General features: G+C 35.8%; 1 protein-coding gene across 11 annotated transcripts in view; it reads right to left on the reverse strand.

Moving 5' to 3' along the window:
• Nucleotides 1-27523, reverse strand: part of sema6bb (sema domain, transmembrane domain (TM), and cytoplasmic domain, (semaphorin) 6Bb) — a 286338-nt gene that overhangs the window by 67525 nt on the left and 191290 nt on the right. For all 11 annotated transcript variants that reach the window (XM_073910233.1, XM_073910241.1, XM_073910243.1 and 8 more), the window contains 5 exons: nucleotides 17692-17790; nucleotides 11969-12059; nucleotides 9779-9898; nucleotides 7004-7092; nucleotides 4234-4451 (listed from right to left, as the gene is read on the reverse strand). In XM_073910233.1, coding sequence (XP_073766334.1) covers nucleotides 4234-4451; nucleotides 7004-7092; nucleotides 9779-9898; nucleotides 11969-12059; nucleotides 17692-17790 — 617 coding nt within the window. The remainder of the gene's footprint in view (nucleotides 1-4233; nucleotides 4452-7003; nucleotides 7093-9778; nucleotides 9899-11968; nucleotides 12060-17691; nucleotides 17791-27523) is intronic.

Raw genomic sequence — 27523 nt, forward strand, 5'->3', positions numbered from 1 at the left:
AATAATATACAATTGTATTAGAATTATATAATTAGATTATAACAGGTTAGCTTTGCAGTCAATGATCACTAACATCTTTAAAAATTACTCTAAAAAATGTAATCAAGTAAAAGTAATTCTTAGTAAATCTTAAAATAAATATCTGTTTTTAGAATTGCACATGGTTATGCTGTCAATGTTTTATTTCAAAGGTATTTAGATATATTTATATGTATTATGGCAGCATAATTCAAAAAGTTAGGAGTTAGGAGTGTGTTTTTGTTTTTAAAAAACAATTAGTATTTTTATTGAGCAAAGATGCAATAATTTGACCAAATATATTATATATGGTCATATTTCACTGGTCATATGATATACAGTATACAGTTGAAACCAGACGTTTATAAACACTGCAAAAAAGGCACATAACCATTTTAAAAAAATGTCCGATGTTAAATCATAGTAAATGTTTACTATTTTAGGTCTGTTAGAATTACCAAAATGATTTACATTTGCTAAATGGCAAAATAATGAGAGAATTTTTTAAAAGATTTCTTTATTAATTTCTAGACAGTGCAAAGTTTACACACTGTCAGGCCCCAGTGTTTTCGTCATGTGACCTTCCTCATGTGCTTCTATGTTCTGTTTCCCGCCTTTTCATTATGTTTATCAGATTCACCTGGATGTGTTCATCCCTAGTGTGTTATCCGTTTCATAAAGTCATGTATATTTATAGTCTTGTGTGTTGTTTAGTCGTGGTTTTGTTTTCTCTTGGTTATGCTTGTCAACACCCCATGTCGTTCCTGAGTCTCCAGTGTTTCCTATGTCCTTCATGCGAGTGTTTATCAATAAATCTACATGTTTGATAACTCCTGTGATCCTTTGCCTTCCAGAGAAAGCCCAGGTGTGACACATACATTAAACTATATAACTTTGGTCAAATGTTTTGGGTATCCTTCCCCAAGTTTCTTGCAACAGTTTGCTAGAATTGTGGCCCATTCCTCCTGACTGAATTGGTGTAACTGAGTCAGATTTTGTAGGCTGTCTTGCTCGCATACGCTTTTTCAACTCTGGCCACACATTTTCTATAGGATTGAGATCAGGGCTTTGTGATGGCCACTCCAAAACATTCACTCTGTTGTCCTTAAAGCACATTTTAACTAATTTGGTAGTATGCTTAGGGTCATGGTCCATTTGGAAGATCCTTTTGTGGCCAAGTTTTAATTTTTTGGCTCATATCTCTAAATGTTGCTTAACTATTTCTAGATAGTATTTTTTCCCCATGATGCCATCTATGCTGTGAAGTGGACCAGTCCCTCCTGCAGCAAAACAGCCCCACAACATAATGCTGCCATCCCCATACTTCACAGTTGGGATGGTGTTCCTAGGCTTGTAAGCTTCCCCCTTTGTCCTCCAAATGTAACGCTGGTCATTATGCCCAAACAATTTTAATTATAGTTTCATCAGACCAGAGGACATGTCTCCAAAAATTTAAATCTTTTCCCAGTGTGGTTTTGCAATTTTTATTCTGGCCTTTTTATGATGCTTTTGGGGTAATGCTTCTTTCCTTGCAAAGTGGTCTTTCAGCTCTTGTCGGAATTGTTTCACTTTGGATAATGAAACTCTCTTACCAGCTTCAGCCAGCATCTACACAGCGTCTTTTGCTTCTGTTCTGCCGTTATAACGTACAGTACAGTTCGCACCATATCCATATCACCTTCATCTCTGTGACACAGAATTCTTGTCAATTAGCCAATCAGAAACTTCCAAAACCTTGACACCATCATCTGGGCTTTTTTAGAGGCGTATTAATCTTATTGTATTTAAACTTTTGACTTTTAAGAAGTAATCAAAATTTCTCAAAAATATTTCTCTCATTACTCTGCTGTTAAGCAAATAGAAACAATTTTGGTGATCCTAACTTACATAAAAGAGAAAAAAGTTTAGTTACATTTAACAATTGACATTCAAAAAAAACAAAACAAATGTGCCTTTTTATACAGTGTATGCAAACTTCTGGTTTCAACTGTGTATTGTATATTATATGCAATATATTTAATATTAACCAAATCTTTTTACTTTAAATAAATAATAATATTTTTAAATGAATTAAAGAATCCTAAAAGTATGCACTAATTTTTCCAGAAGAACAGAAAACATCATAACCTTTAATTTTTAGATTATTTACTTTTTTACTAGTAATAATTAGACAACTTTCTTAACCCCCAAATCATCCTATTAAAATTATTTTACTCTTTAGATTTGCCATTACAAGAATACTTTACATAATATATTACAATCATTCAATTTCTTTTCAGCTTAGTCCCTTTATTAATCTGGGGTCGCCACAGCGGAATGAACCACCAACTTATCAGCATATGTTTTATGCAGCGGATGCCCTTCCAGCTGCAACCTATCTCTGGGAAACATCCATACGCTCACATTTACACTCATCCACTACAGACAATTTAGCCTAACCAATTCACCTGTACCACATGTCTTTAGACTGCAAACGGCACACAGAAATGCCAACTGACCCAGCTGAAGCTTGAACCAGTGACCTTCTTGCTGTGAGGTGACAGAGCTACCTACTGCACCAAAGCGTCGCCTAATATATTACTGTAAAATATTATTAATGTTTCATCTAATAAACGCAACCTTGATAAGCATACAGTTCTTGTTTATAAATCCTTAAAATACAACTTTCTTTTTGGCTGAACTGTCTCTTTAATCAGTCACTCTCAAACCTTGATCACACATAGCGCTAGAATGTACACAACAAGCATTTCTCTTCATTTCCTTTCCTAGTAATGACTCTCAGCGTCTTCACTCCCATCCACTTGACAGTCCTCCCTCATTTTAGCATGGGCGCATTCTTTCCTGTAATTATTTCCAGCAAACTCTGTCAAAACATGCACTTGCTCCCTGATCCCAAAAATATACGTTTTGTTGTTGCTTTCCTCTCTAAGTGTGACATCTTGGTGACAGGCTGTCAGCATGTGTACATCTTCCCACTTCAATTCCATTCCTCATTCATACATCAATCTCCATCTTTCCTCTCGCAGCGCCTCTCAACATGCCATTAAAACCTGCAATAAAATTCCCTGCAGTGTCGCGCCAGTGTTCTATATTCAGTCGTTTTTCACCCATAATCTCACAGGACGAGCCAAACCCAGAGCGATTGTACCCGTTTCCCAGCGCTCCGATGTTGCCACCAGCCTGTGATATTTCCAGCTCTGCTGTCTATCAATGAGGCTAATGCTAATGCACTATATTTGGGAGTTCGCCTCTAGAGAATCACAGTCTGCTTGGAAATGAGCGGTTCTCGGTCTTGTTTAGCAAGACTTGCTACACTGCAGCTTATTCTGGCCAAATGCAGGTCACCCAATCAACAAGGAACATCTGATAATGTTAGTTTACAACTAGGATGTAGCATCAAAACAATAAGCAAAAGTACACATTAATTTGAATTATACAGTAAGTTCAAATACAGTAGTTTCTCTCCTGTAAACCAACAGTGTCAGCTCTTGCATGCACATTATTATGCAACAGGAAGTTTGAGCTCAGTTTACTGAGACAATTCTCCCTTATATTCTCTTCTTGTCTGCTGTCCTGTGCTAGTTCGTCATTAATTCTTTCCCCTGAGTTCCTGCTCCAATTATGTTTTGTCCTGTCTTGCCAGCCCAGCCATGTTTGTTTGCCTATTTGTGTTTTAGTATGTTTTTAGTATGTTTATGTTTTTTGATGTTTTTTATGACTAACACAAATGCTTGATTGTTATTATGAATGTTGGAAGTATAAGTTTTTTAAAGAAATAATTTATGAGTAAAAAGATAAAAGTTATTTTTATTTTTTAGAATGTTTTTGTAACGATTAAAAATAAATTTAGAATTTATTTCTAAATAACAGTATTCATTTCTTTAAAAAAAAAAAAAAATTGATGTTCACTGCCAAACAATTGTGTAGGTATACAGATTCTTTCAAAAACTGATTCCTTGCAAATTTTGGTAAATCCTGCGGCTAGTTCTTGTAGAAGCCTGGAAACTTGCGAACGCAACTTTTTCTAAGCAGCAGATAAAAACCAGTGCACCCTGTCTCCTGGAAGCTGGAAGCCAGCCAATCAGATACAAGCTACTGATTTCAGCCAGTCCTGGCCATTTATGTGAGTAATGTGCATCGTGGGTGGTTCTTTTCTTGTTTCGTGACTGCTATCGAGAGTTTCATCAGTTGTTGTTTGTGAAAGCTGTGACCCACCTGTTGGAGGGTGTGGAGAAGACAGCGAGTATGATGTCCCGGCCGTGCATGCGGATGATGGGACTGGTGGAATGCAGGAGGTTGAAGTAGAAATGCGAATCTCCCGGGATGGAGCAGTTCAGGCGAGCTTTCAGGAATGACGTCCACTGCTTTTCCAGCACGCGCTGTGATCCGCCCTGATCGGCTTTGCACACGCGAGCCACACGAGACACCACCACCTTGAAATCAGATATTAATTATGAATTTTCAGCATTTCAATAATACATGCAGTACTGTATCCTTTCCACCCCAAATCTGTTAATCCTTGGGGATTTTGGAGAGTAGCTAGTCTGTGTGAAATGGGTAAGCTAATATAAATTCATTCATGAAAATGTCAGCATTCCCTAAAATGGGTTTGCAGAGCAATTTCAGAGCAGCCCAATCCAAAGCACAGTGGGTTTTTGTTCTCCTCGAGGTCCAGCAGTATAAAATGCCTGCGCAAGCACAATTCTGTTCTCGCAGAAGTCTTGCATTGCTAATTCGAACATAAAAGGAAGCTTTGTTTTTCTTCCGATCTGTTTTTCTCGGTTTTCAGTAAATGATATGACTGATGGCATTTCAGTTGACCTGAAAAACAACAACAGAAAAAAAAACTAAACTTCTGTGCATCTAAATTACACTGAAAACTGCTTTATAGGGCATGGTTATTAAATTAAGCATTCAGCAAAACAAAAAAAAGAAAAAGGTCATACTGCTCTCTGACTGGAAATACCGTGGTAAGTATTGACATTTGAATAATATTGCCAGACTGCACATACAGTAACACAATTTTTTTGCGCGCTGATCTCTATATTTATATACTGCTGATAGGGATAATTTTAATGTTTCATATTTCAGGAATTCTATATTTATACATTTGACAAATGTTTCTCATACTACATTCAAAGTATACATTTTAAGTGTACCTTGAAACTGAACCTACACTGTAAAAAATGCTGGGTTCCACACATTCGAGTTGGGACAACATGAAGGAATTAAGTTAACTAATTTGTTTTTACAAATTTAAGTGGATTGAACATAAAACAATTAAACTGTCCCTCAGAAAAATCAAGAATTGTGTTGTTTAAACTGATTTTAAATAGGCAGTTTGAACAAACTGCAAGCATATTTTTTGGAGTGTACTGTAAGAGGTACTAAATTTAAGGGGCATCAAAAAAAAAAGAAAGAAACAAACAAACAAACAAAAGCTAAAACAAAGCTCAAAATATGAGTTTTTATGCATTAGTTTCCAGAATCCGAGCCTTTTCTCTCTAGAAATTATAAACATTTGTTAGAAAGATTTAATTTTTCTTTACATACAATAAAATAGTTCAATCATTTATTTTCAGACAGAAACAATAAGCAATATCATCCAACTTCGAAATAAACCAACTTACAGTGCAAAAACAAATCAATATAGAAAACGATATACTGTATGAGCTGTATATATTTAGTATGCATAATTAAACTGGGCTTTGTGCTGATGAAAAAAAAATCATTATATGCATACTTTAACATACAGATAAATTCCAAAGGACGCTTTACGCTTTTAAGTGTAGAGTTAAAATAATAATTGGACCAATATTACACAAATAATTAGTTCTTGGGTGATTTTATAAAGACCCCAAAAGTGGTTTTTTACAGTAATGACACAAAAGAACAGTTATGGGTACTTAAAATAAACCATATTTTAAAAAAAATTTCTTAATGTACAGAACTTTTCATTATTATTATTTTTTTTTTTACCAATTTACAGATACTTTATCCATTATAAAAAACTTTTGTGGCTACAAGGTGCTAAAGAGGTACCCAATCCTAATTCTATTTTTGTACCCCTACCTCTTCCCCTTGGCCCTTGAAACAGAGTGTGAAGGTGAAGGGCTTCAAAATTTACCCATGAGAAATGGGACACCACTACAACACCTGCACACCTCATCATATTGCATGTCATCGCAATCTCTTACTTCAGATGAGATGGCGACAGCTGTACTTATTCCAGTTGTTTGGAATTTATTTTCAGAAAATAACTGAAGGCAACGATATCATGTTATTATAACGATACAATGTGGCAATAAGCTCAGAACTGTATTGTGCATTTACACCATGGCCATATTCATCTATTTAAACACATGAAAACAACATGAACATTACACCAGACACTGTAAAAAGCTTATTCCCAGCCACTTGACTTTTCTGAGAGGGTTTTTGAGTGTCATAGAGTGTCAGATATGAAAGTATGTTGTGGTAATAATAAACAGGAGTTCTTATTAGGGGTTATAGAAAGTCAAATTTAGTTTTTATTTTAGCTGTAAAACACGAACGGCACTATCAATGTAGTAAAACATGTGGTTATTTGTCGTAAAAACTCATAATAATGACAAAAAAATACTAATTTGTGCATCTCCTGACTTCCGTGTGCAGCCATGCTGTCATTATCGATGGTGTATTATGGGAAATTTTCGTACCCCTTGGTTTCGAGTGCGGTCCTGAAAAATCTCTGTTTCAAGTGCTATTCGGCCCTCCCCTTTAGCCCTACGCCTTTAAGATAATTGGGACACCCCTACCCCTTCAGGTGAATGTGCAAAATGAAGCAAACGGGTAAGGCGAAGGGCTAAGGTGTAGAATTGGGATTAGGCCTAACTGTCTTCTGAAACATTAGAGTAAACTCTGAAAAACGCGTCTTTTTTTATTATGAAAACACGACAATCAAGATACTTGTGCACAAGTCTCCATAACTTAACAATCCTCTCACCTTCTCCAGGTAGTTGAACTCCATGGCCATCTCTCTGAAAAAGAAGTAGACGTGCGGCCCCCATTCCACAGCGCTCACAAAGTATGGCTCTGAAACACAACCGAACAACACCAAACCATCAATACTTCCTGTTTATGGCATGTTACTACTCTCACAGGTCACATGGACTTTAAGAAGAGCTGATTTGACGGAACTACAGCGTTAAACTATGTGCTGCTTTCCAATAGAGCCATTATACAGTACAGTCAATGGACACACACAAAGCACAAAAAGGAAAGTGAGGGCGTTTTGGGGCAGGAAGTGACCCAGGACAGCAGGAGGGAGAGAAGCCTGGAGTTTGAGTCAGGACACAGATGTGCTTTTCTGCTGCATCAGAGAGATCACATTAGGGCACAAGACCAGAGAAGCAAAGAAAGATGGGAAGAGGAGGTGGGTTTGACATCCAGTTTGGCTGCTGACTCAGATAGGGATGCTTAGAAAGCGTTATCGACCCTGACACTAATGCTCCATTCCAAAACTAGTGAGACGCTGACACAGAATGCACTGTGACAGTCAATGGAAAACAAATCTAAAATGAGGTGACCAGAGAAATGATGCCATAAACCTCCGAAAACATTTCTGTCAAATTTGAAATCAAATTCATTTCAGTGGAGCATTTTTTTTTTACTTCACAGCTTAAAAAAACACTTAAAAAATGTAGTTTATCTTTTTTTATTAGGTATGCATCTATTGTAAGTAAAATAATTTTTATAAAGGTCTGCTCACAGTTTTTTAAACTTAAAATAAATCTAAAACACTTTGCTTTGATTTATTTTATATATATATAAGAAAAAAATCACTTATTTAAAAAATTCTTTAAACAAAATGCATTTCATTATGATCGAAATGGAGCGGGATGAAGTGTAAGCTTCAACACTCTTATTTGTTATTATATAGCACTTGTGTTGTCTAAAATAACTGTAAACATTGTCTGAAAATGTGCTTAATTTGTCTTATTTGATAGAATAAATTATGCTCTAAATCAGTGGTCCTTAACCACTAGGCTGTGGACTGTTACCGGTCCATGGATCAAATGGTACTGGGCTGCACAAGAAATCATTTATTATTCCACTTTTATTTATTATCTGAGTCTGAACGATCTTTTACTTTGAAAAGTCTTTTATTTTGAAAAATGATTATACTCTCGGTTACATCTTGAGTGCCCAAGTTTAACCCACAAGCAACAAAATGAGTTAGAAAGATGTCTTTGGCAGTGTTGCCAGATTGGGCAGTTTGGAATTTGATTAAGGTTAAAAAATGGCATAGGTGGGTTGATAAAATGTAGACGGTTCTAAAACGTAAATTTTATATGCAACTTATTTAACAACACATAATTAAGTGCTCCTACTCCATTCAGTTAGTAGTGACCAGTGCATAGAGCAAACCACGTGAGCCCACCCACTCAGAGAAGCAAAGTTGCATCAAAATATCAAAATCTGACTCCCCTTACAAATCTGACTTCCTTTGCGTGCACGGGCATCACGCAGCGCCTGCAGTTAAACTCACAGCGGTTTATTATGACACTTTTATTGACCATTTTTTCCAAGCAATTGACAGCAAGAACAAACAGAAGCGTTGTCTGATTGACAAGCAGCATCTTATATAGCTCAAAAGAATTATAAAACACCAAATGTGATGAACTTATACCCCATTTTAAAAGTAAAACGTACTCTAATAGGTAGTGCAGTGTGTGGGTAAGAGGGGGGGCAGTGTTTCGATGTGGTCCGGTTATGTTGTGGTCCTGTGACTGCTGGTGTCGGTTGCTGTATGGTTAACAAATATGACAGTTAAAGTAACTAGGTTAATTCGATTTAAATAAATTAAAAATGAATAAAATATGAATTTAATATTTTGGGCATTTGTTTGTGCGTTTGGGCAGGTTTTAGACAGCTTTTGGGCTGGAAAAAGTCAGCTATGTCTGGCAACACTGAAAAGTTTCTTTGCTATAAGGGAAAATGGCCCAGTGAAGGACCCGCAAACTGCCAAGGAATGGATCCGCAAAAAATTGGTCAACAAATCAGGTGAATCCGGCATGTCTGTGCAAGAAGATCAACTGATGGAGATCGCAAACAACATCGGTCTTTTGGTGGTTTGAAATTATAGGAGCTTTCTGGGAGAAATAACAAAACGAAAGGGTGGCGGGAGATGGGACTGATAAGCAGGTATGGCTTCAGTTTGTATGGATATACACATTTCTGTAAGACTATCTCAGACAAACACAGAACACTCTAACACTGCAGGGCTTTGTAATTTTCTCAATAAATAAAAGTTGTATCAGAGATACAGCAATGTTTTGTCAGCTTGTCATCCTCTGAAAAAATAAATTGATAATCACCTAGCAACCTACAACCTGCAAAACATAATCCCCACTTTTTTTTGAGGACCACTGCTCTAAATGATAGCTTATTTCAATTTAGAATAACCATCATCAGTTTTACTTAAACAAATAAGCATAAATTGAAAGCCCAGAGACATTAAGAATGTCCAAGTGGTCTACTATTTTTTCCCATAGCTGTTTACATGTATACACACACGTGCACGCACAGATGATTCAAGGTTAGTACAAGTCATGCAAAAACAAATGCTTTTTAACAACAGGCATGGCGCATGCATCAGTGCACTTAACTCGCTCTCTCACATACATTATACATACAAAAACAGCATTAATGCTACATTGATGTGTTGACTCTGCACAGCTTCCTCTTCCTGTCAGCTAGCATTTGATGTCTTCATTACCTCTAAACCATTTGGAGTCGTGTTTCACCGTTCGCAGGGCAGGATTGTCCCCCAGACTCCTGTAGATTACAGCATCGATAGCCAGAAAATCAGTTACTGTGGCCGTGTAGAGATTCCTCTCTGCAAAAAAGCACAAAAACAAACTCTCTATTTAATATCTATATAGTTCAAAAACATACAAAGCACAGAAGGATAATAAACCTATAGTTTTAGTTTTCAGACAAAATTATTAGCCCTCCTTTGACATTTTAATTCTTTATAAAATATTTGTGTTGTTTATTAGAACAAATTTTTTCCCCCACAGTATTTCATATTATGTTTTATAATGTTTTTATTTTAGTTTGGCTTAAATGAAACAATGATTTTACTTTTTAAACTTCCTAGGTTAATATTGTTGACCCCCTTTAGAAAGTTTTTTTTTTTTTTATTGGCGAAAAACAAACGTTTGCTGTCCAGTAACTAGTATAATTATCCTAACTTGCCATGCTAAACTAATTTACCTGGTAAAGCCTTTAAATTGCACTGAATACTAGTATCTTGCAAAATAACTAGCAAAATAGTAAGAACTGTAACCATGGCAAAGACAAAACAAATTATGTTTAAAAATGTGTTGAAACGAAATCTCTAAGTTACTTGACAAATATTTAATAATGGTTATTAATTTTGTTGTCAACTGTTAAAGTCTATTGGAATCTATAAAAGCTTCTCAACTACATAACTCATTTCAACAAATCACACATTAGTCAATGTAGCATGTACTATATATAGACTTAGACAAGAAGATTTGCTGAAGTTCAAACCCATCATTAGGGAAAAAAAGGGGATTTGAGTGACTGAACTTGATGTGTTCTGGCTGGTATGAGCATTTCAGAAACGAATGATCTGCAGGGATTTTCATGCACAAAGATCTGTAGGGTTTATATAGAATGGCCCAAAAAAGCCAGCGGTCAATGAAAAAATGCCAGACTGCTTTGGACTGACTAAAAGACAGCATTCATTTATTACAAGCACTCATTATAACCAAGCTCTGCAGAAAAGCATCTCTGAGCACATCCAACCTTGAAACAGATGAGCTACAGCAGCAGAAGAAGAGTTATGTCAGATAGCTACAGCAAACTCAATTCAGAACAACAAAATTCTACTACGACACTATTATAAACACTACAAATCACACAAATAGGAGATTCACATCATGTTGTAATAAGCGGCTCTGGACCACAAAGTTCTTACATTGCATGGGTATATTTTAAAAACAGCCAAAAATACATTGAATGGGTCAAAAGCATAGATTTTTCTTTTATGCCAAAATTGAATAGAATGTTAAGTAATGTCTTCCATGAAGATATTTAGTAAATTTCCTACTGTAAATATATTAAAACAGATTTCATTTAATACTAATGTGCATTGCATTTAGATTTTATTATACTATATTATTAATAGTTGTCTTGTGCAGATATTCCAACCTTTTCTATCATAACGAAAGGCTAATTCATTCAGCTTTCATATAAAGTATTGCTGACAAAATGTACGCTTAAGAATAGCTTTCTTTTCCAGGGTCTAATATGCAGTGTGATGTTTTTATATCAATATGCACCAAAGTCTCTGAGAAATGTTTACAGCACCTTCTTGAATAAACGAAACAAAGATTTGAGACAAAGGATTCAATTCTGAAGGCAAAAGGGAGTACAACCTGGTAATAGTTAATGTATCTAATAAAGTGGCCACTGAAAATAAATATAACTTCTATCATAGTAGAAACATGTGTCATGCCCCTGAGTTATGCAAATGAGTTGCAAAACTGATTAAAAGACGGTTATTTTCAGTTGTTTCGCTTCCTTGTCTGTTCTGATTAATAACTGCCTTGCATAAAATATGGTCTCAATATACTTTCCCCAGTCTAATGCGTCTTCCTATATTACAAAAAATGTTTCATTTCCCTTAGGTTCGTCCAGGCAGGAAGCAGTAGAGTCATAAAACCGAGCAGGGAATGTGCTGGAGAGCATATGTGCATGATTAGACTGAGAGATGCACATAAATATTGCTCGTAGACCAGCGTGTAATTAAGTTAAAGAATAACAACAAGGACATCAGCATTACCTATATCTATATTTAGTCCTGTAATGTGCAGAGGCGGACAACAGACATATTTCTTCTGATAATGCGGAAAGCAAGTAAAATGAGGACTCTCACCTGCAAACAGGGCCACGTTGGCATGTTTCGGGTCGTATGGGCATCGAGCCATGCCACTTACAGTTTCACCCACCATCTCAAGAGTGTCTCCCTAAATACAAACACACACACATACACAGAGAGAGAAAACACATTTGTTTAATTAGTGGCACAAAAAGCAGGAGGAAAAATTGACACTGCTAAATAAACATGATATTCTCAATAGAACTGTTTGCTAATACCAAGCAGAAGGAGAGAAAAGTTAGCCGAGTTAAAACATACGCACAAAATTTAATTTCAAAAACATCCGTAAGCAATTTATAGCACAATTACAGTTCAAGCTGAAAATGACTCTCAGGCCATTAAAAGGAACTATAAATAAACCTCTCTCTCTGTCTCCACCGCACTTTTCGGTCTCCAGAGAGCCTCCTAAACTCCTGACAGGTGTAATGTTGCATTAAAGGTGCGCGATTATTCTTTTCATTACTCAGATCATCAACAGCGTGTTTCCAGCTTGACAGACGGAGTTTCTTCGTATCCTCGAGACTTTTGCATACACAAACTTTTATCTTCCTAATTCCCTTGATGGAAATAGACGGCAGGTGGCTGTCAGGATTGGGGAAGCACAGATGCCACTTATGAACACTTTACTTTACTGTTTTATTATGGTGTCTGCAATTTTGCTCCTGAAAGCTGTTTCTGAAATTACTGCTAAACAGTGTTATTACTTACTCAAATGCTAAACGCAATTCCAGGCACTCACTGACAGTGGAGCTTTTACATTCAAATACTGCCAGTCACATATCAAAGGTTGTGTCTTTTATATTTCTCTAATGGGCGACGCGGTGGCGAAGTAGGTAGTGCTGTCGCCTCACAGCAAGAAGGTCACTGGTTTGAGCCTCAACTGGGTCAGTTGGCATTTCTGTGTGGAGTTTGCATGTTCTCCCCGTGTTCGTGTGAGCTTCTTAAAGGTGCTCTGGTTTTCCTGACAAGTCCAAAGGCATGCAGTACAGATGAATTGGGTAGGCTAAATTGTCCGTAGTGTATATGTGTGATTAAGTGTGTATGGTTATTTCCTAGTAACGGGATGCAGCTGGAAGAGCATCCGTTGCGTAAAACTTATGCTGGATAAGTTGGCGGTTCATTCCGCTGTCGCGACCCAAGATTAATAAAGGGACTAAGCCTAATATTTCTCTAATATTGCCAAGCCCAAAAGTGCATTGATTTAAAGCTTATGCTGTCCAATATAATGATTAGCGTGGTCTCTTGATTCTTTCATATTATCTGCCTGTTGGTTTGGTCCATGTGTGTACAGAACACATACAGTTATATCAACAACTATTTGTGAAGAATTTTATATTGTATATTTTTTAATAATTTATAATATAATAATAATATATATTATATTATATTATATCTTACATCTTACAGCTTATTTTATTTTATTATTAATGGCCGCCAAAGTATATTTGGTGGTGACACATGAATAATACTATTATTATCATGCTTTTACACTTTTTTGTATCCGCTCAAGAGAGCCAAACATTCATGATCGATTAACCAGTGGAAAATCTTCTCTCGCATTGCACTTTTCCTACTGCTGATTCTGTCAACACTTACACAGACAATCTCATGTGCTCTGCAGACCCACAGAGACGCGCCTTTTGCACCAAAATGCGTCTAGTCATAGTTTCTGAATCTCCTAAAATGTCCGGGATTCAGCTTTTGCTTTATAAAGTTGCTGTTATTTGTATGCGTTATTGCATTACTTTTTCGCAGCCGACTGCACACGTACAGCCATGAGAGAAACAATAAATTATTAATTATTTAATAAACGACTTTAGGCCTAAACTATATATTCCGAGAGAACAAAATGATGTCAATACTGGTTCCAAATTTGTACACCATTAGAAATGGCTAATCAACTAATTTGCCTTATTTAAATAATCTACACTTTTATTCTTGTAATTATTATAATTTTTAGCAATAATGTCTATTTTTATTCCTTTTTTCTGTTAGTTATTTCTAAATTTCTGTACATTTCATTAATTTAATGATGTTAATACATTACATACCTTATCCATATCTAACATGCTTTGGCAATACTGTACTAAATGTCATGTCAATAAAGCAACTGTAGAGACATGGCTCCTAAATAGCATAAAAGTAAGAGAAATAGTGGATTTCTTTTATTTCAACACCTTTTTTAAATAACTTTAACCCATTGAAAAGAAAATGTGTTTTACAGAGTCATAATAAAAATATATATATAGTTTAAAAGCACATGGTGGCGCAGTGGGTAACACGTTCGCCTCACAGCAAGAAGGTCGCTGGGTCGCTGGTTTGATTCTTGGCTCAGTTGGTGTTTTTGTGTGGAGTTTGCATGTTCTCCTTGCGTTCGCGTGGGTTTCCTCCGGGTGCTCCGGTTTTCCCCACAGTCCAAAGACATGTGGTACAGGTGAATTGGGTAGGCTAAATTGTCCGTAGTGTATGAATGTGTGTGTATGTGTGGATGTTTCCCAGAGATAGCTTGCTGGAAGGGCATCTGCTGCGTAAAAACTTGCTGGATATGTTGGCGGTTCATTCCGCTGTGGCGACCCCAAATTAATAAAGGGACTAAGCCGACAAGAAAATGAATGAATGAATGAATGAATAAAAAGCACATTATTTTTGTGCTGTATGTGGGTAAAAAGTTTCAATCCAGCTACCGTAAGTATATTTCAAACCAGTGGGAAGCATTAAAATTGGTACATTCTAAACATTCTAATCTAATCTAATTCTGTCAAATTTATCAAGACAATAAATGCTCTTTAATGTGACGTGACAGAATTCTAATAATTAATAAATTCTGATAATAATATATGATAAATAAATAATAATAAACGTCTGTACAATGAATATACCAAACCAGCATTTTTATGAACTGATACACACTTAAATGTGCATAAACATGTGTGTGTTTCTCAACCTGAGCGAGGCAAGCTGGAATCCAGCAGAGCGGGTGATTAGTAATTATGTGTTTTCTTCTTTATCCAGCAGGCTGTATATCATTAGCGTGATTGGTTGAGGAGGAGCGGATCTGATATTGGAGGCAGTGCTCAGGTGTGGTGTTTATGGATGTGGTACTCAAGCTAATACCTCAGGTGGACTAGCAGCTCAAATCCTCCATTAATGTGCATCACGTGCGCCGAGGGCGATGGAGTCACCGACCAGATGGATGAAGCGCAACACACACATGCACTCAAGGGTCCTGGATTCAAACAGTGTGCCCGTTGAGTGGCATTACCATTCTTTTACGAATAAACAACCGTGCAGAGAGTAGCACGTCTAGACTGATTAATGACAGCTCTCTGCTCTTGAGGTCATCAGAAACAGCTTGCAGCTTCTGGGCATATTGACGGCCAGACAGGTGGAAAAATAGAGTATAAACAAACGACAGGGAAGATTTTTTTTTTTTTTTTTAGCTTAGGGGTTTTTTAAGAGATTCCCATCCGGGTCGGAGATGTGTGGTGACCCAATGCTGCCTGAGTCATTTATAATACCGCTGCAAGCAGTGCTCTGAAATGTGCTGAAGGGAAAAAAGCAGTTATGGAGGATGAAATAAAGTATGTGAGAGAGAAGTAATGGGCTGTGGAAAATAAATAAAGTATGAGAAAATGTAATGAGAAAATAGAGAGCCTAAAAACTTGGGATAAAGAAAGACAGGAAAGTACAAAAAAAAAAGAGAATAATAAAACAAAAATATATATAAAAATTAAAATAAAATGATAATATATAAAAATAAAATACAGTGTTAAATAATGTATTTATTCGTAAAAATGTACAGTAATTTTAATTAATATAATACAATAAAATAAAAAAAATATTTATAAATCTTAAATTAAATAAAACAAAAAAATGTAAATAATAATGTATAAAAACACAGTACAGTGTAAAAAAAGTATATTTATATGCATAAAAGTAGAATAATATAATATAATATAATATAATATAATATAATATAATATAATATAATATAATATAAAATTCTCCCCGCGTTCACGTGGGTTTCCTCCGGGTGCTCGAGTTTCCCCCACAGTCCAAAGATATTCGGTACAGGTGAATTGGGTAAGCTAAATTGTGCGCAGTGTATGAGTGTGTATGGATGTTTCCCATAGATGTGTTGCAGCTGGAAGGGCATCCGCTGCGTGGAGTAGAGGTCTGCATTCTCGCGGCTGTCCCGCGGGCGCCGCAGGACCCGACCAGATTTCTGCGGCGCGGGAATAAATTTCCGAATAAATCGCGGGAGCGGTCGGTAACGGGTTTAATTTGGGACGGGAGCGGGCTGTCTAGCAATATCGCGGATATTGCTATGCGAATGAGAGAGAGAGAGAGAGAGAGAGAGAGAGAGCTTTGCCTGTGTGTGTGCTTGGTGCTTGTGTGTGTGTGTATGAGAGAGAGAGAGCTTTCCCAGATAGCAAAATGCACTCGGGCCAGTTCCGGCTAGATTCTCGCCTGCTGGAGACTTACCACTCAGCCCGGCTCCGGCTTCCGGACTCCGGATGCTTGTGGACTCACTGCCCGATTCTGGCCCGAATCAATCGGGCCAGATGCGGCGGCCGTAAGCGAGCCGACGCTGCCGCATCTGCGCCGGAATCGGCCCGAGAGTAATGTGCGCTGCGGCCCGGAGCTGGCGCGACTCAGTATTTATTTACCTTTATATAAAACCTTTTGGTATTACATTGGTACTTGATACATGGTATTACAAGCCTTTGAGTTGATATAACAGCAAACGCCTGTGTGTCTGCTTGGTGCTTGTGTGTGTGTTAGTGCGCGCGCGCGCGCGTATGAGAGAGAGAGATTTGTCTGTGTGTGTGTGCTTGGTGCTGTGTGTGTTTATACAGACAGCTTGGCTGTCTGGACTGTATAGCTTGGTGATTTTCGGTTTTGTTCTCCTCCGCTCTTTAGCGGGATCAGCCAGAAAACGGGGCGGGTCGGGCAGCGGGACAATAAATTCTTAATATAAGCGGGAGCGGTCGGGTTCGGGCTAAAACCTGGCGGGTGCGGGCGGGATTCAAAATTTAGTCCCGCGCAGATCTCTAGCGTGGAGCATATGCTGGATAAGTTGGCGGTTCATTCCTCTGTGGCGACCCCAGATTAATGAAGGGAATATGCAGAAAAGAAGATGAACAACAAATAAATAAATATAAAATAAATTAAATTAAAACTTAAATAATGTAAATAATACTGTATGAAATAAAATATTTACATACATAAATATATAGAGTAATATAATATAATACGAAAGAATGAGTAAAATAAATAAATAAAATAAAATCAGAATAAAAATATTATACTGTTTATGTAATAATATTTGTTAAAATAATATTGTTTATGTTAACAATGTTAATATACTGTAAAATATTATGTAAAATAATATATTTATTTGTATAAATGTAGAGTAATATAATATAAAAAATATATACAAATTTTATTTAAATTAAAAAATAATACATTAATTAATACTGTATAAAAATACATGGTAAAATAAAATATTTACATATGTATAAATATATAGTAATAATGTGTAATATGAATGAATAAAATAATAATAATGCAAAACAAAACAAAACAAAACAAAACAAAACAGAAAAAAATGCAATGAGAAAAACAGACCCCAGAACACTGGGGTAATGAAAGACTAGAGGGTGTGGTGAGTTTCCAAAAGAATCCATTTTTCGTGTGATCAAATATTTGGTACTCACAGTATAATTGGCACACAACGGATTGAAGGCGTTGGTCCCGCAGATAAACAATCCACCCTGCCGGCTGAGCAGAACCTTCATGTAGTTACGGCACTCGTCCTGAAAAACAACAACATGTGAGTAAAAAGAAAGTCATTTGTCTCCTAAATCAAACTCCAATGACATCACATTTCTCAGCACTTTTCAATTTTATTCCAAGGATTGTTTGCATCTGTGCAAACAATTCACTTGGCAAAGCAGAGGCACGGAACAGTGAGTCATTGGGCTGAAGCTCGCTGCGATTGAACACACATGTCTGAGCTCTGCACCTGTGAACGGCTTTAAGGGATGTGAAATAGAGATGGCTTATGTCATGTGCGGCCCCCCACCGGTGTACCCGGCGTGTGCCCGCCAGTGTGGCACCAGTTGATGGGCAGCAACCTGTGGGCAATGGGGCTACATGATCACAGCAGTGTTGAATGATGGAGAGAAAAAGACGGAGGGGGAGCAGTGGGAGTGAGTGCTATTCCAGATGCTCACGTCCTCCACAGGCTTCTTGTTTTTCAGTCAAGAGGTGAGAGGGGAAATACTGTGTGTCAGAGAAATCACTGCTTACCCAATTACACATTCATTCATTCATTCAGTCATTCATTCATTCAGTCATTCATTGAACTCAAAATGGAAGATTTTGTTCATTGAAATATCCAAAAACCAATAGAACAGTTTTATATATTCAAACAACAATCGCCTGAAAGCCTGTAAACAAAACCAGGACCCACCTCTTCTCTCCGCCATCTCACCATATGACAACCCAAAGCATGATCAGTTCAGTGTGCCCTTACAGAGGTAAGCGGGTTTAACAAACCACATGTAGAGCACTTGTTCATCTCTCTAATACTTTAATCAACATTTGCACCAGTTTTGCACATTTGCACCAGACTACAATCACCCAGTATAAAATAAAATCATGCAGTGTGTTTCACGCTGGTGAGTGGGCTTGACAAACCTGTAGAAACATTCTTTCATTCATTTTTTTTTCTGCTTAATCTCTTTATAATCTGGGGCCGCCATAGCGGAATGAATCTCCAACTCATCTAGCATATGTTTTACGCAGCGCATGCCCTTCCAGCTGCAACCCATCACTGGGAAACACCCATACACTCCCATTCTCACACATACACTACATACAATTTAGCTTAATCGGTTCACCTATAACGCATGTCTTTGAACTTGTGGGGGAAACTGAAGCACCTGGAGGAAACCCACGCGAACATGCACCTGTAGAAACACTTATCTCTAAAACAAAACCCTCCCCCCTTCCTAGCTCTAGCACCTAATTTTCTTAAAGGTTGACTATGGCATAATAAAAGCTCAGCTACTTTCGTGACATGTCACGCACATCTCCTATTAGCAATTGCTTTAGCGCTCTTGATTTGGTTTGACAGATTATTCGTTATGTTTTATCTCACCAATGATAATGATTTCTGCAGGACTAAAACTCCCATGATTACACAATCAGCCACAAGGTCATCAAACTACGTCTTTGCTTTTTGTAAATACATACCCTATAGCAGGGAAAATTACATACCGTGGCTTTAACTTTTGTTACATTTTCTGATAATTTTAATAATTTTCTGATCATTTTGTTTATTCAAACTGAATGAAAGAATTAGGATTTCTTGACTCTGTATAGTTTGTCAATTTACTGTAAATATATAAATGACTGAAACTTTACTTTATATTACTGCAATTTGTTTATATGTGTGATTATATATAACTGTTTTATTATTACTTTACTTTTATAAAAGGAGACATATCATGAAAATTACACTACTTCTGTGTGCCACCAGGTCAAAAGCCTAGAAACCATGAAATATAACAACCTATTAACTTTGTTTTGGTAATCTTTTCTATGCAACCATGTAAACAAAATGCTAAGATTTCACTCCTCTGGTAACAAAGGAAGGGGATCTTATTATACATTACTCACCACAGCAGGTCAAGCATTACAATATGTGTGGCAAAAAACTAGTAATTTCAGATATTTAGGCTGCGTGAGATTTTTTTTTTTTTGTTCTTGTTTCTCAGGAGTCAGAATAACAAAGGTTTTACCTTCTTCTGGAAAGCAGCCAACCCAGTCTCATTCTGAAAATGTACCTCTACATACATTTTCGGAGTGCACCAAATACATCCTAGGAACTATGTTTTTTTTTAATTTTTTGTTTTCGCGAATCCACAGTATACTCTTTTTAAGATCTCAAAGTTTTCTTGCGAGTTTCATTCTCTGTTCTTATTATATCCACCATATGCTGCTGATGACTGACCCACTCTCTGCCTTCCCTAAACCCTACCAAGTGTTTTGAAAAAAAAAAACACCAACTGACCCGTCCACCTAGTTCCCTAAACCAATCCGACAGTTTTTAAAAGAAATTCAGAAAAAGAAAAGCCCTCGCCTGGTTTTTACAACATTTTCAGATTTCACCACACTCTCACCCTGTTATTTACTTGTTTATTTTTTTAGCTTTTGTTTTTTCCCGCTTTCTGCAACCGTTCTCCGCCAGACACAAACCCGTCATAGTGATTAACTCCTCTGTGCGTCTCAAGTCCACCGATGTACATGCGAGCAACTGGACAAATTGGTAACAGCGGGAAAGCCATCCATATGGATGTAAGAGGTCAGCTGGTAAGCTTGAAAAGGAACGGCTTCATACCGCACCGTAGCGTTCATTTTAAAGACAAAATGCAACCATACATACTTCTGGTTACACAATTCGCAATCTCCAGAAATGTATATTGGGCTATGTTTTTTTGCTCACATGCACCTAAGTCGTTGCAAAACTTGACAAGCTATAATAAATTATCTGTGGGGGTATTCTGAGCTGAATCCTCACAGACACATATATCACTTTTATAAAAAGGGGCATATTATGTCCTTTTCAAACATTAAAAAAAACAGGTTTTGAACAAGTAAAATGCAACTAAATGATGACAGTATTTACATTTTTGGTTGATTATCACTTTAAATGTTTTTTTTCTTAAGTTTGAAGAGGTGTAATGCCACTTTTGGCTAATCTACAGCATCACTTCAAATTTTTTTAAGCTTGAAGAGGACAATGGGGATTTTCATGAGATGTACAGAACAAAAAAAAACCTCAAACTGGTTCCAAACAAGATAAGGGCAAGTAACTGATGGCAGAATTTCATTTTATACATGAACTGTCCCTTTAAATAGCTAAAATGACTTTCTTGATTCCTTTAATTTTGTTTTTTGTCATTTATTTTGATGATCACATACATGTAACCTCAACAATTCCAAAACAAAGTCCTCCCCGTAGCAACAAAGCTGAGAATGAGCCAGTGCTGAGAAATACAGATTCTCATAAACCTGTTACTGGTAACAGATCATGAACTAACAGCATATTAACTGATAGCAGAACATTAAATCACATACACGTCAGCCCACAATGCACTGCTGCCTTTATGAGCATCTCTGTCTGACAGATGCTCTTCTTATCACATCGGTGTGGTGTGTGTTGTTATCAGATGTGTGTGTGTCTGTTTGCATGTCTGAGCCCAATAACTCCATTCGTAAAAGCCATGGGATGAATTCCTCCAAGAGTCCAAGCACTTGGCTCAGCTCAGGGTCTGCAAAGCGATAAAACACAACTCGCGGATAAACAACAGGGGCCTTCTCATCCTCCTCCATCTCTATCACCTGCTCTTTCCATTTCCATGCCCCCATTTCATATTTTCTAAGAGGCCTGATTCAATGACGCACTATTCATTAGTCCATTAAGGTCTCTTCAGTGCTCTGCTCCATCAGCTCTGTTTCACAAACACCTTCTCTTTACTCGGCCTTTTATTTTTCCTCCACCGCTGCCAGTCCAATTATCCCTTTATCCTTCCTCTGTGTCCTTCTCCAACCACTATATATAACTACTCCCGCAGCATTTCTCTTCCACATTGGTTACAGTTGTTATTAATTTATTGGCACGGTTGTTGCCAAAGCATCAACAAACACAAGTTGACTGGAAGATAAATGCTAAGGTGCCAGTGGTAAAGTAACATAAAAAAACATTAGTTCATCTACGCATGTACATTCATTAAAAAATCATACTTATACTAAAATAAGGATGTATATGTTTAATAAACAGTATATTATATAATGACGAAAGAAGTGATAAAAAGAAGAAAAAAGATGAAAAAGAAAATAACAAAAAAATTAGTTCACAAACACATACACATATTGTGTTACACCAATGAATGAATCACAAAACAAAACAAAAAGAAACAAAAATGAAACAAAAAAACAAAACAAAAATGAAACCAAAAAAAAAACACTTACATGGCGAGCAACTGGACAAATTGGTAATAGCGAGAAAGCCATCCAAAACAAAAATGAAACAAGAAAACAACACAAAAAAACAAAACAAAATAAAACAAAACAAAAATAAAATAAAAACAAAACAAAAAAACTAAATTAAATTTTATAAAATGAAGCAAAAAAATTAAAATAAAACAAAAAAACAACAAAAACAAAAAAGAAAAAATGAAACAAAAAACTAAACAAAAAAAACAAACAAAACAAAATGAAACAAAACGAAGCAAAAAAACAAAACAAACAATTAAACAAAAAACGAACCGAACCAAAAAGAAACAAATAAAAAAAATACGAAACAAAAAACTGAATAAAGAACAAAAAAAAAACAAAGCCAAAAATAAAACAAAACAAAACGAAACTAATAAAAAAATGGAACAAAAACAAATAAAAAATGAAACAATGGAACAGAACAAACAAGGAAACAAAAATGAAACAAAACGCACAACAAAAATAAAATTATAAATATTAACAAAATGTTGGTATTTCCAATAATAATTTTTTCAATTTACAAAATAAATTAAAAGAAATGTAATCAATTTTAAATAGTATATATATAAAAATACATATAAAAATATTTATAAATATATATATATATATATATATATATATATATATATATATATATATATATATATATATATATATATATATATATATATATATATAAAATAAAAACTAAATATTGCTACTGTGTTAAATAAACAGTATAACATGAAATACAAATAGAAATAATAAATAAAACATATAAATATTAAAAAATAAAAATAAACAAAAATACTACAATAAAAATAATATACACATTCCTAAACACACATACAAAAGCAGAGCTATAAAAAATAAATAAAAATAAAGAATAAAATAAAATAAATCAATTTTACAAAAATATAACAAAATAAACCGAAAAAATTCTTTCCTGACACAAACACCAAAGCAATGGCAAAATATATAATACAGTATAATACTGTAGATATAAAATAAGATACTGCAATAGCACTTTAAGAATATAACTACGCTCAATTTAAATATACAATAATATTAAAAAATACAATTTAATTCTGATGTAAAGACAACTGTTAATCATATTGTATCTTTAATATAATTAATGTGTGTTCTGCAAAACTGTAAAAAAGTCATGAAATTCCAAAATAGTTTTTAATAATTGTATGATTGCCACAGTGAAGCTTTTCTCTATCTTAACATTCTCCTCAGAAATTTAAGTCTGTTTTAGTGCCACAATTGCCTAAAAAGCCCTCTTCTCCTCTCCCCTCTCCATCCAGAACCTGCCATATTCACTCATCTTGCAGGGTCTTGACTATCACTGCAAAAGCTCACTGATGGTGTCAAGTACTAAATTATTTACGCCAGGTCCCAGATCAGTTTACCACCCAAGCTTGAGAGTGTGTGTGAGAGGAGTAGTGAAGGGTGTTGTTTTCTGGCAGAGCTTTTCTCCAACAGATGCTGAGGCGAATGAGTGAATTCCTCCTTTCTCTTCTTTTGTTGAGTCTCTAGACACGATATTGACTTTAACGCTGCACATCTGCGTAGAGACTCCCCTACATTCCTGGCCTGCTGATAACTTCATATCTAAACACATGCTGTCATAAAGACTGCCCACATCAACACCATAAACCATCCACACAATCGGCTTCACAATGTGGCCAGGCCAGACGAGATAATATAAATTAAATTGTTATATTAGTAATAAAGGTGTAGTTCATCCAAAAGCTAAAATTGTCATGTATTCACTCTTCACTTGTTCCAAAACTGTTTGACTTTCTGTTGAACACAAAAAAAGACGATATTTTAAAGAAAGCTGTAACCATTTACTTTCATTATTTGTTTTTCCTACAGAATTTGGCGTGTCAATTGTTACAGGTTTACAATATTCTTCAAAATATCTTAAATATCTACTGGTTTTACTTATTTTCAAGAGTATTCATATAAAAATATCTTAAATATCTACCGGTTTTAGTTATTTTGAGGAGTAATCATATCATAACAATAATGTAATTTTAGCTTTAAGTCGTTTTGTTATATACTAACCAATTTTATTCTTTATTTTTTTATTACTAGCAATATAATTATTTTTAACAATGTTCAAAACACTTATTTTTATTAAGAATAGTGTTATTTATATATTATTGTATTATTTATATTTCATAACTGCTTTATGTTGCCACAGCCATATCACCCTGCAGCCCAAGACCGGTTACTCATTGAAGTTAAGCAAGGCTGAGCCTGATCAGTACCTGGATGGGAGACCACATGGAAAAACTAGGTTGTTGTTGAAAGTGGTGTTAGTGAGGCCAGCAGGGGGCGCTCAACCTGCAATCTGTGTGAGTCCTATTGCCCCAGTATAGTGAAGGGGACTCTATACTGCAGTGGATGCCATCTTTCTATCACTGTCTCTCCACTCCACCTATAACTGGTGTGTGGTGAGCGCACTGGCACCCTTGTCCTGTGGCTGCAGTCGTATCATCCAAGTTGATGCTGCAGACTGGTGGTGGAATGGAGAGATCCCCCTCACGATTGTGAAGTGCTTTGGGTGTAAGACCATACACAATAAATGCACTATATAAATGCACAATACTTATTTATTTTTCTAATGTATTTTAATTTCAACTTTAGTTTTTGGTAATGTGTGTATTTATCACTTTTTCTTAGTTGTTACTTAAATATTTACAATTATTTAAAATGTTAATATTTAGCGTTGGTTTATTTTTACTTCAAGTTTTAGTTTAGTAAAGTAATATTATTTAGTAAAGCAATATTATTATTTATTAATGTTCAGATCTTAATTTTGTCATTTCAATTACAAATATTAATAAATAGTAATTAGTCATTCTAGTTTTGGCTGAGTTTTACTGTTAAACAATTTATACTTCATATTCGTTTCAGTTTTAGTCATTTATATCACTCACTTTTTGCTTTAAAAACATTATTTACAGATACATTTTTGTTGGTCTTAATAAATTCAAATTTTTTGTTGAGTTTTTTTAAACTAGGTTTAAATTTTACTTTAAGTAAAACAATTTTTTGTTAATTATAATAACCATAACCGTCTCTTGCAACAATCAACAAACAACTGTGCATATTACCAACACAATCTCACAGCAATTCCCAACTTTTTGATTTAGTGGCTAACTCGTATGAACTTTATAATCTCATTTGTACAATTTAGTTGGATTTTCCTATCCCCCAATGGCGATTGGGTTTAGGGACGGGGTTAGATGCCATGCCTCCTTTTTAAAACGTATATTTCAGCACGACTGAACTTGTCGGAATTATCCGTTAAACTGGTAAAACATAAAATAAGTTTCCTTGTGAGATCAGGCTGATATTACTTATGTTTTTGCAATCAACACTCATTGAGTAATGTATGAGCGCGTGTGTAAATGCTAGAGTGTAAGGGTGTTTTCCAGTACTGGGTTGCCGCTGGTTGAGCATCTGCAGTGTAAAACATATTGGAAAAGTTGACGGTTCATTCTGCTGTGATGACCCCTGATAAATAAGGCACTAAGTCGAAGGAAAATAAATGAATTAATTAATTTGCAAAACACTGAGCCAGCTCTCACTAAAATCATGGACTTTGTTTTTCTTTATCGCTCAGAACCGCTTCCTCTGTGAATATCGCATCAAATGCTACAGCACGACCAACTAGCTGGATCCTGTGCAGTTCTGCACATCTTTATCACCTGCTGGAGAGGAACTGAACTCACGGGTGTCCATTTAACCACTCCAGACACTGTTCCTCATAATAAAAAGGTCATATTTACAATAACCACAGCCGGCTCTCAAAAGTTTCCATTACATGCTCAACTGAGTCCGTTTCTCCAAGCAAGTGAAAATACTGCAGGGATTTGAGAAGGAAAAAAAAAGCGCAAGAAAGTTGGCAGGGCCCTCTTTTTCTCGCTTTCCCCTGGCAATATTGTCATCTCCAGAATCCTCTTTGTAATTGCAGTGACAGCAGCCTCGGTCAGACAGCGACCACATTATCAGCAGGGGCTAAATTAGTGCAAATCTGCAGAGAACACCAGGTTTGCTGTTGTGTTTGCGGTTTGTGTAGGATGTGTAGTCTGGCTAGCAATGGGATGGAAACTATGAGATGGACAAAAAAGTGAGGAGAAAAAAGCTTGGAGTTTAGTGTTTTTGCTAGAGGGCTAATCCACGCCTCCTCACACACTTTGACGCTGATGGCTGCTGAACACACTATGGGCGACTACCATCAACATTGCAGGCCAGTTAAAGCAATCAAGTGATGCGAGTGAAAGGCAGAAGTAATTAGGACTAGGGGACAAAATGTGCTCTAAAAATGTGTTAATCTTATACTAATAGACCTTTCAGAGCGGATGCAAGCTAGCAATACAACAGAATATGATCAATAACAGCAACTTAAAACAACAATCAGAATCCAGATTCAGACCATTTTCAGATTCAAAATTCATATTAAACTGCGTTGTTTGTTTTATATTTGGCCTACTGTTTCAATACTGAAATTATCTACCTATATTGAAAGTACAGCATTTAAAATGGAAAAATCTGAATTCGTTTACAGTTTGGATCACTGTAAAATTATATAAATAAGTCATGACAACTAACATATTATATTAATTTACTCAGGTTTCAACACATTTAAGTTATAAAAAGTTCCACTTAATATTTTAGTCTGTATAATTAAAAGAAGTTGAAATGACTAGAAAATGTATTGTACCCTGATGTCTATGCATGTCAAAAACAGGACTTAAACATTATGTAAAAATGGCTTGCCGTATTTTATTGAAAATATAATGCTTAATAAGTGTGAAAGTGATACATGCAGAATGGCTTGCCATATCAGTAAAAAATAACTTTTCGTAACAATGGCTGGCCATACAGTATGAATAAAAAAATTTAAGTTTTAAGTCATGGCGTTTATGGCTTACCATATTTTGAGAAAAATAATGCTTAAAAATATTTATTGGAAAACTATAAGTCTGAAAAACCTGAGAAGATATAGCAACAAAATCTAATGCAGAACACAGTTTTTGGCCAAATGTAAGGCTTGTATAATCTTTTAAATATATAATTTTGTAATATAAAAAAAAAATACTCAAAAACGATAAGTCTGATTGGCATGAGGAGATATTGCAACAATCTTGAATGCAAAAGACACATTTTCACCAAATTTGGGCCTTGTAGCATGAACGGCCTAGGAGGAGATAGGCCATTGAGGACAGAGTAGTATAATACGTTGGTTTTCTCAAGCCAACATAAAAAAGAATTCAATTGGGATGCTTTTAGATCAGGGATGGGCAAACTCAGGCTGCGTCCGAAACCACATACTTCCATACTATATAGTACGCTAAAATCAGTATGCGAGCTGAGTAGTATGTCCGAATTCATAGAATTCGAAAATCAGTAGGCGAGAAGTACCCGGATGACTTACTACTTCCGGCGAGATTCTGAAGTGCGCATCCCATGCACGCTGCGCTA

The sequence above is a fragment of the Danio rerio genome, chromosome 8 (assembly GCF_049306965.1).
Source record: "Danio rerio strain Tuebingen ecotype United States chromosome 8, GRCz12tu, whole genome shotgun sequence".
NCBI classification, from domain to species: domain Eukaryota; kingdom Metazoa; phylum Chordata; class Actinopteri; order Cypriniformes; family Danionidae; genus Danio; species Danio rerio.